The sequence below is a fragment of the Cervus elaphus genome, chromosome 26 (assembly GCF_910594005.1).
Source record: "Cervus elaphus chromosome 26, mCerEla1.1, whole genome shotgun sequence".
In the NCBI taxonomy this organism is placed as follows: Eukaryota; Metazoa; Chordata; class Mammalia; order Artiodactyla; family Cervidae; genus Cervus; species Cervus elaphus.
In genome coordinates, this window is record NC_057840.1 from 23,431,198 (window position 1) to 23,448,695 (window position 17,498).

General features: G+C 37.0%; 1 protein-coding gene across 1 annotated transcript in view; it reads left to right on the top strand.

Moving 5' to 3' along the window:
* Positions 1 to 17,498, top strand: part of ECT2L (epithelial cell transforming 2 like) — a 75,344-nt gene that overhangs the window by 22,291 nt on the left and 35,555 nt on the right. Inside the window, exons 4-8 of the mRNA XM_043888432.1 lie at positions 9,858 to 10,020; positions 13,243 to 13,495; positions 14,293 to 14,461; positions 15,299 to 15,434; positions 17,218 to 17,386. Of these exons, the coding sequence (XP_043744367.1) occupies positions 9,858 to 10,020; positions 13,243 to 13,495; positions 14,293 to 14,461; positions 15,299 to 15,434; positions 17,218 to 17,386 (890 nt within the window). The remainder of the gene's footprint in view (positions 1 to 9,857; positions 10,021 to 13,242; positions 13,496 to 14,292; positions 14,462 to 15,298; positions 15,435 to 17,217; positions 17,387 to 17,498) is intronic.

The window sequence follows — 17,498 nt, forward strand, 5'->3', positions numbered from 1 at the left end:
CCCTAATGCTGGGAAAGACTGAAGGAAGGAGGAGAAGGGGACAACAGGATGAGATGGTTGGATGGCATCATTGACTCAATGGACTGAGTTTAAGCAAGCTCCGGGAGGTGGTGGTGGAGAGGGAAGCCTGGCGTGCTGCAGTCCATAGGTCGCAGAGAGTCAGACACGACTGAGCAACTGAACTGAACTGGGTGACCTGAAGGCCCCAAGGCTTCTTCCACCTCTTCATCTATTCCTTCTTGGAGGCAGGGATACAGACCATGAGTGTCCTGTCTTTTCTATTATCAATTAACAAAGCAAAATTATTTGTTGAGTTTCTGTAGGTTTTTCATCTTTCATATCTGATACTTCTTAGTAGTTTTAGACTATTTCACTGTAAGTAACTTTCAACTGTGGTGTTGGAGAAGACTCTTGAGAGTCCCTTGGACTGCAAGGAGATCCAACCAGTCCATCCTGAAGGAGATCAGTCCTGGGTCTTCATTGGAAGGACTGATGCTGAAGCTGAAACTCCAATACTTTGGCCACCTGATGCGAAGAGCTGACTCATTGGAAAAGACCCTGATGCTGGGAGGGATTGGGGGCAGGAGGAGAAGGGGACGACAGAGGATGAGATGGCTGGATGGCATCACCAACTCGATGGCATGGGTATGAGTAAACTCCGGAGTTTGTGATGGACAGGAAGGCCTGGCGTGCTGCGATTCATGGGGTCACAAAGAGTAGGACACAACTGAGTGACTGAACTGAACTGAACTGAACGTTCAACTTGACACAAATAATAAAAGAAATATTTTACTCTCATGTAATTAGAAAACTCAGAGGTAGGTTTGGCTGCAGTTGAAGCTTGATACAGAGGTTCAGTAATAAAACCAATGATGTGTTTTTTCTGCCCCTCTGCTCTACCTTTGATGGTCATGGCTTCAACTATTATGGTTCCTCAGTTGTGTCCAGAAGAGAAAAATTTTTATTTTGGTTTCACTCTGATTGGATTAGTTTGGGCCCATGCCCATCTCTGCCGGTGGCTGTGGCCATGGGATTGATCCACATGAATTAGGCTTTACCGTGTGATTTTTGGAGTCAGCTTCTGTAGAACCATATGGATCACCAAATAGGAATTGAGGTTATCTAAAGAAGAGGAAATAAATGATAGATGCCAAAAGTGAAAGTGAAGTGAAAGTGTTAGTTGCTCAGTTGTGTCCAACTCTTTGTGAGCCCATGGACTGTAGCCCCCCAGGTTTTTCTGTCCATGGGATTCTCCAGGCAAGAATACTGGAATGCCATTCCCTTCTCCAGGGGGACTTCTGGACCAGGGATTGAACCTGGGTCTACCCACATTACAGGCAGATTCTTTACCATCCAAGTCAGCAGATAAAGTCTATTCTTCGAGCATTCAATGAATCTTTACCAAGGGTCTACTGTATAACAAGCATAGTTCTGGGTACATGAGATTCAACACTAAACAGAGTGTAAAAGACTCCTACCCTCTGAAGTGCATATTTTAGTAGACTAACACTTGTCCTAAAATGGTAAAAGAAGAATGTCCATGAGTCTCACTGGATATTTGATAATACAAAATAGCACCCCTGGAAATATTTGCGAGTATTTTGCCTGTCTTAGAAGCTAGAGCACTGTGGTAGACTGGATAAATATCTCAAAATATGTCCAGGCCCTAATCCCTGAAACCTAGAAATGTTATCTTGTATGGAAAAAGGACTTTACAGATGGGATTAAGGATTTATGATGGGGAGATTATCCTGCATTATTGGGGCTCAACATAATCTCAGTGGTCCTTGTAATGGGTTCAAGAGACATCATAATCAGAAGAGAATATGATGTGATGATGGAAGAAATGGAGCGATTTGAAGATCTCATGCTGCTGGCTTTGAAGGTAGAGAAAGGGAATATGAGTCAAGGAAAACAGGCAGCTACTAGAACCTGAAAAAGACAAGGAAACAAACCTCCCCTTAGAGTTTCCAGAAATAAACCAGTCGTGCCAAAACCTTGTCTGTAGCCCAGTGACCCTGATTTGAGACTTGTGATCTCAGAACTCCAAAAGGACACGTATATTGCTTTAAGCCACCAAGTTGGTGATAATTTGTTATAATGAAAAGGAAATTAATACAAGCAGTGACTTTGTCTTCCTTGTTTTTCAACTTTTTTTTCATCCTTTATTTCTAATTTAAACATATTTATTTACCCCCCTGCTAAGCTACCAGCACCATATCAGGTGCTGGGGACAGAGTGGCCAATAAGACTGCCGCTATGCCTTTTTAATTTTTTTATGAGGCTTCTAATCCTGTAGAAGAGAAAGACTTTAGGTGAATGAGTTAAAAAAAAAAAAAAAAAGGACTAAAAAGATTTGAGGGCTAGCTAGAAAAGAAACACAAAAATAGTGCTTAGCTTACACTATAGTACACATCAAGTGTAAAGGATACAGGTTTTGGCAAAGAATATGAGATGGAATTAAGTATGAGATGGAATTAAGTAGGCAGGGCTCAGTGAGCAAACAGTAGCCTCACAAGGGGAAGTGTTTGGGGAACAGAAACGGTCAGCCTATTGGGAAGGTGAGAGGATTCTGGCAGTACTCCAGAAATAGCACCCCCCAAACCCACCTTATATGGTCACCTATATGTCACAAAGCTAGCTTTTGACAAGCCACGTGACTTTGATCTGCCATTCTGGTTCCAGAGAAAGTTTCGTGCGCCTGCCTCAGAACCTTATTTTGCTTCATTGGTCACAAGTCATATAATAATACGAATCACACAAGGAAAGTCATCCTGCACTCACATAGTGATATCAAGTCCAAGTGCATGCATTATCCTTTATTTTCCATAACCCTAGGCAGGTTTGGCCAACCCAGTCCATATCAAGGAAATAACTACTGTTGTGCTAAGTGACAAAGGAAAAGTAACTGGGATCTCACCTAGTGAAGGGGCTCAGGGAAGCCTTCCCTGGGGATTTGACACTTCAGCTGGAATCTGAAGGATGTTTAGAGATAGACAAGCCAAGACTTGGAGAATGAGTGTTCCATCTGGAGAGGACCACTTGTGTGAAAGCCATGGGCCTTCTCTGTCTCTTCAATAGTTCTATAAAATCAGGCCTTTGTAGATGCATTAGAAAATGTGAATAAGCAAAAAGAGGAAAATAATCACCCATAATCACCCATAATTGCACCACTTAAATGTGACTTTCTTCTATTTTTTATGCTTTTATGTATCCACTTAACTATTTGTGAATGTGCATATACAAATTATTTTAAAATCGTAAACGAATCTTCAGTCAGGCTCCTTACTGCCCTACCCACACCTAGGGTTGCTCTTTCTTTCCCTGGAGACCCCAGCACACGGTTCTCATTTTCTGTCCACCCCGGACCCAGGGGTTATTCTGTGTGACACTCGCCTCCTTGTGAAAATCCACCCGGCACAGACCCTTACCACCTCACCAAGGGTGTGTGAAGCCGCTAGATGAGACAGGGAGACACTGCGTAAACCACCAGAAAGCCAGGAGCCCTGCCAAGTCTGCTCAGCCCTCTCCAGACCACCTCGCCAACCTGCCCTCGCAGCCGCTTCATCATGATTGTGGCAGCTTCTTTCTACTTCTTATCAGAAATTCTAGAACAGAGAATTAGATTCAAGTTCCGTATTACTAAGCCTGGTTATTTTTGCAAAGCACACGTTGTGCATTGAACAGCACACTGTGAGACATTATCATGCATTATTTAAATGAAGCGATCCCTGTCACAGCAAATGAGCAAAGCACATTTTGTTCATTGTCTCCTCGCATGTTGTTATTTCTCTTCACGGATTTCTTACTTCGCGACATTAACTAAAATGCAATGAGCCACAGTGTCATTACTGCAAACCAGCCTATTTCTCTGCTCCTCATGCACTGATTGTTTTTTTTTAATGTGACTGAAGCATTTTCTTTCCTTCATGCTTAAGATTCATTATACTTGAATGTTTCCTTGTAGCAATGCAGACTAGGAACAAACATAAAACATGTGTAATTAAGGTTTACTTTAAAAAGCAACTCAGACTTGATTCTCCTTTACTTTACTGAGATGGAACAGCAGATGCTAAAGTGGATGGGAACAAAGACTCTGAAGATACTCAGACTTTGAAAAGGAGGCTGAAAACTCCTGTTTTGCACTTATTTTATTGATCTATTTTAGAATTCCAAATGAGAGCAAATTGTCTCTCAAGGGCCCGTAGAATGATTGTGAAGGCTACCTCAGACAGTGAGGCGTTAAGGTCATGAATCCACTGGGATTAACTGTCCTTGTTGTTGTCACAAGTCTCGTTCAGTTTGAATGTTAATCACTGTCACTACTGAGAAGATCCCTATGAGACACTCTGTCTGTGGATACTCTGTGTTGCCAGGACATGCAGAACTCCATCCTTTGCCCTCCTGCTTACCCCCAATCCCCATCCTTTCCAGACTGCAGGTTCATTTTAAACCACTCTGTTCTATCTCCAGTTATGATAAAGCTGCATGGACAGGGATCAAGAAAAAGCAGTGACATAAAGTCAGGGGAGTAGAACACACAAAAATAATAGGCAATCATTAAACCTTGGAACTGAAGCAAATAATTGCTTCTTAAAAAACAAAAACAAAACAACTTTTACATAATTGTTTAACTTACAGAGAAAAGGTGCAAAGCTAATGCAAATAGTTTCTTTAAACTTTTTACCTGGATCCCTTGATTGTTAACATTTTACCATTTTTTCTTTATTATTCTGATTATTTGAGAGTGAGTTGTAGACTTAATGCCCCACTAACCCTAAGCATTTCAGTATGTTTCTTAAAAATCAAGTGCACTCTGCTGAAAAATCACAGTACATCCTCCAATGTCAGGAAATCATCAATTCAACACTAGTGTCCAATGCACCAATGCCATTCAATATTCCTGATTGTTCAACAATATCTTTTACAATCATCCTTTCCTTCTCAGTCCAAAATCCAGCCAAGGTCATTTGTTGTATTTAGTTTCAAGTCTCTACATCCCCCTTCAATGTGGCAAAATTCCTCAGTGTTTCCTTGTCTTTTCTTACTTGACACTTGAAGAGCATAGAGCTGGTACTTTGTTGAATGACCTTCAATTTGTGGTTGACTGATATTTCCTCAAGATTACTTTGAGGTCATACATTCTTGGCAGGAGTAACACAGACTTGACGCTGTGTTCTTCTCAGTGGATCATACTGGGGGTATAGTATATCAGGTTGTCCCACTGTTAATGACCTTGACTTTATCACTTATACAGTATTTTATATTTATTAATAATTAAAAAGTATTTGAGTGATTAGTTTTAAACTAATTAAAAATATTTATGCAAGTATTTTTTTCTCATCAAACTTTTACCCACTAGTCTTTAGCATATGTTGTTGATTCTAATCTGAAGTACTTATTACTGTGATAGCTGATTTTCTCACTTCTTAATTTCTTCCATATGTATGAAATGGTGTTCTATTGCAAGGTAGAGCATTTCTTTCTCCCAGGACTTGAAATGAGGCTCCAGTTAAGCCAAAAGTTTGTTATTTCAAGGTCAAAACTGTCTCTGGGTCTAATGGATATTCAGCAGTCTGTTGGTGAGGGTAACTAAGGTCTTTTTTTGTCCCTCACTGGAGGTACCATTTTCATTTTGCCTTGAAACTTTCTGAGGCTTGGCCCACTCTATGTAAATTTAGGTCAGAGAAGACCCACTGAAGGAGGAAATCTGCTCAGAGTCATCACTGTTCTTTCAGTGAGTTAATCTGTGTCCATTAGGACTCAGTAATAGGGCAGCAGTAGCCACTTTGTGAGAAAAAGTCTTGAAGTCCCAGTGGCGTTAGGTAAATGAGTTCTGGTAGGTTCTTATACCAAAGTTTTCAATTAGCTGTTAAGATTAGTCACAAAATGTCAGCGATTCTGCAGAGTTTGGAGGAAATCAGGGAGTTTCAGGGAAAAGCTTAATTTACTGATACCTGGATTGCTACCCGGAGGCTTGGAACTGTAGCAGATGTTTATTGCTAATATATAAAGAGAACCATCAGGTATTAAGTGTCTTTTTTGTGTGTGTAATTGTTAGCTGCAGGGCCAGCAGTACATCCTTCATGGACCATGAAATGTTTTTTGGCCTAAGAGGGCCTCTAAGATCATCACTTTAGTAGGGCCTTGGACTTTGTATTCCTTCAAGATCTACCTGTGCTTAGGTAGCATGCATATAAGAAGTTTTCTTGTAGGATATTGTATTTTAGAAGTTTTATTTGTGGATGTCATATTAAGAAGTTTTTGTTGAATGTATTAACATGTGATATAGTTTATGCTTAATTTTTCTTTTTTAGTGATAAACACTGAAATATTTATGGATGAAATTATATAATGTCTTGGATTTGCTTTAAAATAATATGGGGATGATTGAGGAAGATGAAGAATGGGATATGGCAGAAACCAGATTGGGTACAGGATGATAATTATTTAATTACTGGAGTCATAATAGTATTAAAAATATTAATGTAAGATAAAGAAATTTTCAAATAAAAGGAAACTGAAAAAATTTGTTGTCAGAAGACCTGCAATAAAGAAATGCTAAAGGAAGTTCTTCAGGCTAAGGAAATTGATACCAGATGGAAACTTGGATTTAAAAGCAGGAATGAAGAGCACAGGAAATGATAAATGTGGGAGAAAATATAAAATTTTAAAGTTATTTTAAAGATATATGACTAAAGCAAAACAATGTATTGTGGGGTTTATAACATAAGTAGATGCAGTAGAGAGATGACAACAAATGCACAAAGGATAGTGAGAATTATATCATTGCACTGGACTTTAATTTTACATAAATATTAGCTCTATGTAGACTATGAAAAGTTAAAGATGCATATCATACTTCCTAGAAACAACTTTAAAAAATAGTGCCAAGATACCCTAAAAAACAAATAAAGGTATTAAAATGGAATACAAAAAATGATTATTAATTCAAATCAAGGCAAGAGAAGAGGAATAAAGTTTCATAAAACAGATGGGACAACCAAACAACAAATAACAAAATTGAGATTTGGGTTCAACTGTCACCAATCAATCCTAAAGGAAATCATCTCTGAATGTTCATAGGACATTCATAGAAGGATTGATGTTGAAGCTGAAGCTCCAATACTTTGGCCACCTGATGTGAAGAACTGACTCATTGGAAAAGACCATGATGTTGGGAAAGGTTGAAAGACAAAGGAGAAGGAGGGTGGCAGAGGATGATTGGATAGCATCACCGACTCAATGGCATGAATTTGAGCAAACTCCAGGAGATAGTGAAGGACAAGGAAGCCTGGTGTGCTGCAGTCCATGGGGTTTCAAAGAGTCAGAGGTGACTTAGCAACTGAACAACACAGCAAAAATAACAATAATTCCCTAGAGAAGGAAATGACAACCCACTACAATATTCTTGCCTGGGAAATCCAATGGACAGAGGAACCTGGTGGGCTACACTCCATGGAATCACAAGAGTTGGACATGACTTAGCAACAGAGCATATAACAATAATTAAATTAAATATAAGCAGACTAAACCATCAAATAAAGACAATGTTTGTCAAGTGAGCAGAAAGATAATCTCACTGTATATTGACTACAATGGACACTTTTAAATAGGTCTTTTTTTTTTGCCATGCGACATGTGGGATCTTAGTTCCCCAACCAGGGATCAAACTCAGGTCCCTTGTAGGGAAGCATGGACCCCTAACCACTGGACCACCAGAGAATTCCCTACATTTTAAATATAAAGACACTTATTGGTAAAGTATAAGAATGCTGCTGCTGCTACTAAGTCACTTCAGTCGTGTCCAACTCTGCCTGACCCCATAGATGGCAGCCCACCAGGCTCCTCCACCCCTGGGATTCTCCAGGCAAGAACACTGGAGTGGGCTGCCATTTCCTTCTCCAATGCGTGCATGCATGCTAAGTCGCTTCAGTCGTGTCCAACTCTTTGCGACCCTATAGACAGCAGCTCACCAGGCTTCTCCATCCACAGGATTCTCTAGGCAAGAACACTGGAGTGGGTTGCCATTTCCTTCTCCAAGTATAAGAATAGGAAAATATATTATACACTATGCAAATAGTAAGCATATAAAAGTAGGATGGCAACATTAATATCAGACAAAATGGACTTCAAGACAAGGAATGTTACCAGAGAGATAAAGATGGGCATTTTATAGTGAGAAAAGTAACAATTCATCAAGAAGTCACAACAATTATAAATGTTTATGTACCAAATAATGGAGTTTGAAATTACATGAAACAAAAACTGACAGAATAGAACCAAAGAAAAGGAAATTAGTTTGAATATAGAAGACCTGAGCAATCTTCTCATTCTCCTAGAACTAACATTTATAGAAAACTAGACACAACAATTTCCAAATATATGTTATTTTTATGAGAAAAGTAACATTTATCAAGATGCATTATTCCCTGGTCCACAAACTAAGATTCAAACATTTCAAATTCTTGAAATCTTATTAAGTATATTCTTAAACAACAATGCAATTAATTTGGGGATTGATAAAAATAAGATATCTAGAAAATCCCCAAATATTTAGAGATTAACATCATTTATAAATAACCTATGATCAAATAAAAATCACAAGAGAAATTAGAAAATATTTCAAGTTGAATGACAATGAAAATACGACATGGCTGAAGTGGACTGCAGTACAACTTAGAGGGATAATATAATGTAAATATTTTTGTTAAAGAAAAAAACAATTTAAAATTAACAATCTATATTTCCACCTTAAGAAAAGGCGGGCTGGGGCGGGGGGCAGGATATAGCAGACTATACCCAAAGTAAGTAGAAAGAGAGAATTGATGAAGAATGGAAATCAATATAATAGAAACTGAACAAACAATAGAGATAAACTATGAAAACAAAAACTGGTTTGTTATAAATAGTAACAAAATTGATGAACTCCTAGGAAGAGTAATCAAGGAAAACAGAGAGAGAAAATGTGAATTAGTAATATCAGGAATATAAAATTGGATGTTGCTATAGATTCTATGAACATCTAAAAAATATAAAATTATCAACAATTTTTTACTAATAAGTTAAACAATTTAAATAGTTTTATAGATTCTACATACATGGTGCATGAATTGAAACAGTTTACTGCTCTCTTTTCAATACATATACCTTTTATTATTTTCTTCCCTTATTGAACTGGCTAGTATCTCTATCCCATGTTATAGTAGTGAGTGTAGACAATCTTGCTTTGTCAAGAGGAAGACATGTACTATTTCACAATGAAGTGTGATGGAGCTATAGGTTCTTATTCTAACTGCATTGGGAAATCACTGCAGACTTTTACTTGCATGAGTGATATTATCTAATTTATATTTTTAAAAACCACTTGGGCTACTGTGTGGAAAATGGGCTCCAGGAAGACTGGATGGAAGCAGTAGGCAATCAGGAGGTGACTGCACTCGCCCAGGAGAGAGGTGGGGGTTGAGAGAAGTGGCTGTGTTGGGGCATGTATTTTGGGGGATGTCTATTTGTAGAGCTGACAGGACTTGTTGATTTATTGAATTTGGGTAAAGAAAAACCCCAGATTTACATTGTATACAACCATGTTTACTTCAGAATTTTTTTCCCCTGTGAATTTTAGATATTGATTGATATTGATAATATATAATTTTGTATTTATAACTCATCTTCCTCTTTAGAATGGATCATTGAATGTGGATACAGTATTCTTAAAAATCTAGCCATATGTTATTTAGGACTTAATTTTTTTAAAGGTAGAACATTAGAGAAAGAACAGTGACCAATATTTATACTGGATTTTTAATCAATTTTAAATATTAGTGTTCTGAACTAAATTTCTGTATTTTTCTTTTTAGGGTTATCCAAGACTGGTTTTCAGAAAGGATGCAAGTGGCCAAAGTGGATTTCTCTACAGTGTTACCACGCTTCATTTCTCTATATATCTTTTCCTTTCTGAATCCAAAAGATTTGTGTGCTGCTGCACAAGTCAGCTGGCCCTGGAAATTTTTAACTGAACAGGTTTACCATTTGTCACTTCCTAGGAATAGGGTCAGATGCAACTGTCATCTGTAATGAGGCAATGAGGGTAGCTCCTTTCCCTGAAAATAATAACTGAGGGTGTCTGAACCATAATTAATTTATCCTTAAGAGAAGAAAATAGGGAATTTTTTAAATGGGGAATTATATTTAATGGGGGAATTAAATACAGTAATTTATTTTACAAGTCAGGGGATATACACTATTCTAATAATTCATATAATTCTGATCATCTTTAAATACTCAATTTAGTTATTTAGGAAATAATTTATCTTGGTTAAGAAGTCCAATATTTTGTGAAAATTTATTTAAGATTTGGTTTTAAATGATATTATTTTAGTCATGATAACCCACCTTAAAAATTGCTCTACAACTACAACTTTAACTGCTCCCTCTTTGGCTAACCTCTGTTGAAGAATATAAAACTAGATCTTCTACATCTGCTGCCACTAATTCTGCCTCTGGGATGTTTATCTCTTTACTTTTAAAAGACTTAATGAAATGTAATAGTTGGCATACTTTAAATACAAATCAATAATTTACTCCTTTAACTTATACAAACTTTCCAGGATGGACTTACGTTGAGATTCTGATCTTACAGAATACCTGGCTCTCCATGGAGGGGCCACATGAAAAGCCAACTGTGAGCCCTGGATTTATAGCATTTGTGAATCCAGGTTTAGTGTTCCCATGGTATAGTGTTTCCTTTTTTTTTACTTTCAACCTTTCTCTGTCCTTACATTTAAGAAACATCCTTATAAACAAATTATGGTAGTGGTTTTCTTTTACCACTTGACAATCTTTGACTTTTACCTGGAATCATTTAGTCTGTTCACGTTTATGTAAATACTGATACATTTGCGCTTAAGTCCGCCATTTTACTATTTTTATTTACTATTTTATATTTTGTTTTTCTGTCTTCTTTTAGGATTAACTTAAATGTTTCTTAGATTAATTTTAAATTTTTTAGCAGTTCTTTCATGGCTACCATAGAAATTACAGCACTTATCCTAGGGTTATTTACTACCTCTGAGATAATGCAAGGAGCATAGAACTCTTTAACTCCATTTGCTTCCCTGTTCAGTTTCTATGCTTTTGTTCTCAAACATCTTAATTTTACACATACACACATATAAAATACACAAACATACATTAAAATATATATGTAAATATATACTAACAAATATAAAAATAATTTATAATATCTCTTTTGTATTTAAAATATATGTATACCTCATGAGTATTTGTTACAATTGTTTAATACATAGTCAATATTTATTTACAAGTAAACTTTTTCTGTTATACTTCATACCTTTCTGCATCTCTGATTTCCCTACGGGGTTCAATTTTTTCTGAATTCTCTTTAATATTTCTTTTAGTACAGCTTACTACTGACAGATTCTCTTAGTTTTTGTGTGAAAATGTCTTTACTTCACCTTCAAATCTGAAGGATATTTTCACTGCAAATTTGAACTCTAGGTTGGCAATTAATTTTTTATTAGAACTTTGAAAATGTTCCATTGTTCTCTGGCTTTCATAATTTCTTGAAAAGTAGGGAGTTTTATTGTTGGTCCTTGAAAGGTAATGTTTCTGTTTGCTCTAGCTTCTTTTAGGATCTTTTTCTCTGCCTTTGGTTTTCTGCAAGTAAGATCCCCTGGGGGAGGAAAGGACAACCCACTCCAGTATTCTTGCCTGGGCAATCCTATGGATATAGGAGCCTGGTGGGCCACAGTCCATGGGGTCGCAAAGAGTCAGACACGACTTAGTGACTGAGCAACATGCCCAGAGGCGTGTGTGTGTGTGTGTGTTTATCCTGTTTTGTATTTTGCACTGATTTATAAATTGGGGGTTTTATGTCTTTTATAAACTTTGCAAAGCTCTCAGATTCTGTCTCTTCATATATTGTTTTTGCTCCACTTTTTGTTTTTCCTCTGGGTTTCGATTTATTACATTGATCCACCATGTCCCATAAGGTTCGTATTCTTTTATGTGTCTTTTCCATTGTTCTGGCTTTCAGTGTTTCAGTCTGGATTTTTCTTCTGGCCTAGCTTTCAGTATACTAATTATCTCTTTAGCTGGATTCTAATTTGCTCTTAAACTTGTCCCTTGAGTTCTAAATTTGTTATTATATTTTTCAGTTTTATAGTGTTGGTCTGATTGCCAAAATTTTCCACCCAGCCATTTAATTTCTTAAGTGTATTAACTACAAGTTTTTTTTTTAAGTTCGTGCCTGATAATTACAACTTTTGGATCTCCTGAGGGTCTCTATTTACTATAAAACAAAAGAAGAAACAAACAATTCTTGTCTTTTTTTGTGTGCCTGCTATTTTTGGTTGAGTACCAAATATTTCATATAAAAAAATTGATGCAATAATTTGAGTCTCCAGATGATGTTATCTTCCTCCAGAGAGAACTTGCTTCTGGCATTTGGTTAGCCTAGGAATAGCTTATTTAAATCCAATCAGAGAATGAGATATGTCAAAGCTAGTTTCAACCTAATTCTTTGTCATCCTTAGTGAAAAGGATCTCAGCTAAAAGCCAGGATGATTACCAAGGCTATTCCCCTTTGTGGGCTCTGAATGTTTCCTCTCTTCCCTGCAAGAATCCTTACAGTTCTTAACACCTTCTAAGTCTTTCAGTCAAAACGTCCTGCTCTGCTCCTCAGCCTTAGTTTTGCTTTGGAACTGTCAGGTGTCTGGAAGTGAAAAGTGAGACCGAATCAGGATATTACTTTTCTGGGTCTCTCTCCTCTAAGGCCTTGGTTATACAAGTCCTCATTGAATTGGTACCTTAAGTAATTGTTTTACAGTATTTTGTGTAGATTTTGATTAGATGAAACCACATGAAATTTGCTGTTTTCATATCTCAAAACTGGTTGCATATTGGCAGTATTATATGGGTCAAAGTTGTTCCCAGTGCAAAGGTTAGAAGCAGAATTCTCAGAATCTGGTGCACGCTATGGGAGCATTGAATAAGTATACAAAGAGGACTAATACATATATTCATATAAAACATACATGTTCATCAAATAATATTTTTCCTATGGAGTAAGGTATGCATCTTATTTTTCAGAATCAAGTTTAGATGGCAAGTCAACTGCACTAAAAATCTCAATGTAATAAGAAAAAATTATCTATGTGCCTAAAAAGATTATTACTAGGAAATGGTTCTTGCAACTCATCTTTCTCATTTCTTTTTCTGAAGGATTGCTTATGGATGCCCAAATGCATTAAGTTTGGATGGTTTCTGCCCTATACGCCAACAGATAATGAGTACGGTGCTTGGAAACACCATTACATTGCTTGTGTGTCCAACTTAGATTGGCTAACCCCTAGGGAAGCCGCTGCTGTTTATGGGACTCTGAATGAACCCAAAACAGAAGATGAAGAGCTACAGGAGAGGCAAAGAGAAAAGTGCCTAAGGAAAATAGTTTGGGAGAAAATTGCACTACATAAGCGTGAGTGGTATTTTACAACTTTATGTCTTAGCTGAGTATTGTAGAAACCAATGGATTTACATACAAATTCCCACAGAAGAGGATAGCACTGTCTTCTTGAAATAGCCTATAGGTGGCATTCTTTAAAGTATGTCAGGGAAAGCTCTTTGTTCTTTACTATTAACTAAGAAAAACAAAAAGATTTCCAATGAAATATGTAAGGTTAAATGCCAGTGCCTCCGTGAGACTAAAGGTAAGGAGAGAGCAGCACAAACACAGGCAAAAGCAAATACATTCAGGACAATTCAGAAGAATTAGTATTGGTGACAACATAGGGAAAATGGAAATGGAAGCAAGAATGACATTTTTTTTTTTAAGGTGAAAAGGGAGCCGGGATGAGACATGCTCTCAGCTAAGCCCTCTGATCTGCAGTGTGTAATTAGCAAACCTGATCTGAGTTCTCCCATCTTGCTTTTTCACTGACTCACCTTCTGTGAGACTGTAACAAATGGGAAATTTACTTGAAGCCAAGAAGAAAGGCAAAAATGATGTGAAGCCTACAAATTGATGAACTTGGTTTCTATGAGAAAAGAGTTGCTTATTCTCCGAGCTTTGTTTCTTGACCTGAAGTGACTGGTAACTTGCAGCTACAGAGCGGAGAGGATAAGAGAACCAAAAAGAGTCTGTAAAATGGCTGTAATTACTGCCATCTGGAATACTGCCCTGGTGCAGCTTTAATTTTGATGGCTTTATCTGTGTAGACTTGGCTGGGAGAAGCTTGAAGTAAACAGCCAAGCCTGCTGCTGTTTGTTTTTCAGAGGAGTTGTTCAAAGTTCGACCCCCTTGGGTGAGTGGAACACACTGCTCTAGATTGTTCAAATCCAAATGCCAACCACGTCTCTCCCAGACTGTGAGGGATCGAGTGAGATTACATGAAACTTTGGAGAAACAGCTTGTTTTGTCATCTTTAGAATCTTTGCCCAAGCGGTAAGCAAACCTTCATCTGTTGAAGGTTCAGCACCTTCCCATGATACCAAGAACTCATTCTAGAATAATTTAGCTAACATGCAGTGGTCTTGTATAATTTTTTTTTTTGGTCTTGTATAATTAAATCACTCTTATCCTATAAAATAGCAATAGAAATAGTTCCTTAATCTTCAATAACAGTGGTCTTGAACATGCTTTCTGAAGTAAATATGTAACATTCAAAATTTACATTTCAAATATTCTTAACTGCAAAGAAGCTATATTGTGGATGTAGCAGTTTTTCTCTATAAAGTTATTGAGCAAAAATAACATTTTTCCAGAATTTTTTTTCCGTTTATTTTTATTAGTTGGAGGCTAATTACTTTACAATATTGTAGTGGTTTTTGCCATACTAGAATTTTTTTTTAAAATGGAGTAAGTATATTCATCCAAATGGTGGTGGGGATGAGGCAACTGTAGAAATAATGGACATTATTTGAAAAAACCATGAGGCCCAGGTGATTAGGGAAATTTAAAATATCTTGGCTGCTTCCTTTTTGAATGTTATTTTGAAACCTTTAGTATGTCAGTACATTGGTTTTAAGTGCCCTACAAAAGTAAGTCCCAAGAACACATTCTAGCATCCCATGAAGACAGGAGGAGACACCTGGTGGGCAGCTTTGGCCCCACCCACCCAGGAGTCCCCTTTGCTGACATCCGTGAAAACCACAGGGAGAGACCAAGGTCCTGAATCTGCTTGCCTTGTACAAAGAACTGATGCCCAGAGGACATAATGGTGCTCACTTATCAAACTAGAGAAAATAAAAACTTCACTTTCCCCCCCTCTTTTCCTCATAGAAGCAACATTTCTGGATGCCATTCCTACCCTTTATTATCAAAGAAAAATTGGCGTGGAGTTTATAAAAATGACAGTTCTTCAAATGCTCTCCAGCCACACTTCATATTAATATCATCTCGGATTCCTGCATATGAGGTACAGTGTGTTAGGAGGCCAGCCCTTCTCTGAATTGGGTTTTTTTAATCTTCCCTAGAATAGACGTATGGCAATCTTTTGGTCACCATGTGTATGAAAATGATTCATCTCCTAAAAGGAAAGCTGTCTGATCTAAGTGGAAATGTACAGGCCCAAACAGTTTTAAAAATCAGAAGCAATAAAAATAACCATAAATCAAAAAAAATTTTTTTATATTAAAGGCCCAACTGCCTTGCTTTTAGGGGTCCAATAAATTTTTGTTGAATTCAATTTTTTGCCCCAATCCACAAAAGAGCAAAGTTATACAAATTATTTTAAAATTTCTTTGGAATGACTGAGGAATTTAATAATATCTTGTAACTAGCATCTCTAAAAAGAAAACTGTCAGAAATCTATTTTGTGATCTACTTAATGAAGGTGACTTTAAATGAAAATATGCTCTTTCTATAATGAAGTTATATATTTTAAATTTTAATGTGAATAAGAAAAAAGAAGCACAAAGAAGACATAGGAAGCATGTATACATATGAGTATGCATGTATATGTACATATACATGCATTGATACACACATAGGCATATATGTAAGGGATGGCATTAGTAGAATGTATTTGTTGGCTTACTTAGAAAGTTCTTGCAAAAAATTCTATTTGTAAGAAAATGGTTGCTTTCAAGGTATGAAATCACTTCACTGTTGAACATCTAGGAATTGACTTTGATCATTTACAACTGGCTAGCTTAATGGATCCATATGAAAGCAAGATCAGAGTTTGATCTCCATGTGGGCCATAGATAGTTTCTCTAATGTTTAAAAATACCTCATGCTGGGCACAGAGGATAACTGATGACAGAGTAAGAGTGAATAAAGTGGAATTGAATAAATCCATGATCCTGTTTGTCTTCTTTATGTAAGACTATGCCAGACTTACTCATCTGACTATGAATGTAATGGAGGTTTAGGTAAAAACCATGAAACCATGTGGTAGTTCTCGATTCAGTTGAACTGTGATCTCCAGAAAGTGGCATGAGGTTTTGGGAAAAATCAATGCCTTCAATGACTTTACAACCTGACTGCTGCTAAGGAATTAACTTTATCAAAGTGAAAAGTTTAATTGGTTGTTGAATTCAAAGAACAGTGGTTTTAGCATTTATTTACTACGAAATAAGTATTTACCAATATTGATCATTCAAAAATTTATAATTAAGAGGAAAACAAAATCTATCTAAGAAGTCCATTACAAAATTACATAATTTTATTACTTTAGTGTATATGTCACTGTGCATGGGTGTGTACAAAGATAAAAAAACTGGAAGAAAATAATTCATTAGTGTTTCTTTGAGTGGTGGATGGTGGAGTTACAAATGCACTCAAATTTCCCGTTAGAAAAAAAAAACAAAATAATTTAAAAAAGAAACTAGTGATGGGGAAAACTTATCATCTTCCTCCTATAATTTCGGAAGAAAAACAATAGTCTTCAAAAATCATAGATTACATAGTCACTGTTTTTAATTTATTAAAAAGTATTCTAAAGTAACAGGCTTCCCTGGTGGCTCAGATGGTAAAGAATCTGCCTATAGTGCAGGAAACCTGGGTTCAGTCCCTGGGTCGGGAAGATCCCCTGGAGAAGGAAATGGCAACCCACTCCAGTATTCTTACCTGGAGAATCCCATGGACAGAGAAGCCTTGTGGGCTACAGTCCATGGAGCCGCAAAGTCAGACATGACTGAGTAACACATTCTAAAGTAATGGGCTTTGGTTCCTACTGGTCTGGTTTTGTTTTCTAGATGGTGGCGAACAGTGTTAGAGCAGGTATCATTTCTGTGGTGTATGAACACAGTGGCCTAAACTTGGAGACGCTACTTTATCTCATAGAAAAAGCTCTGGATGGGCAGATGGCACAAAGTGTGGGAATATTCAGTGATGGAGACAGCAGAGAAATCAACTTACTCCAAGGTAAGACTGGGGATTAGGAAGAAAAATTTGCACTGAGATAGTGTTTGTCCACAGTTTAAGGAGGTTGCTATCCCATCTCAAAGCAATCAGGCAGGAGGAGTTCCTTCTTACT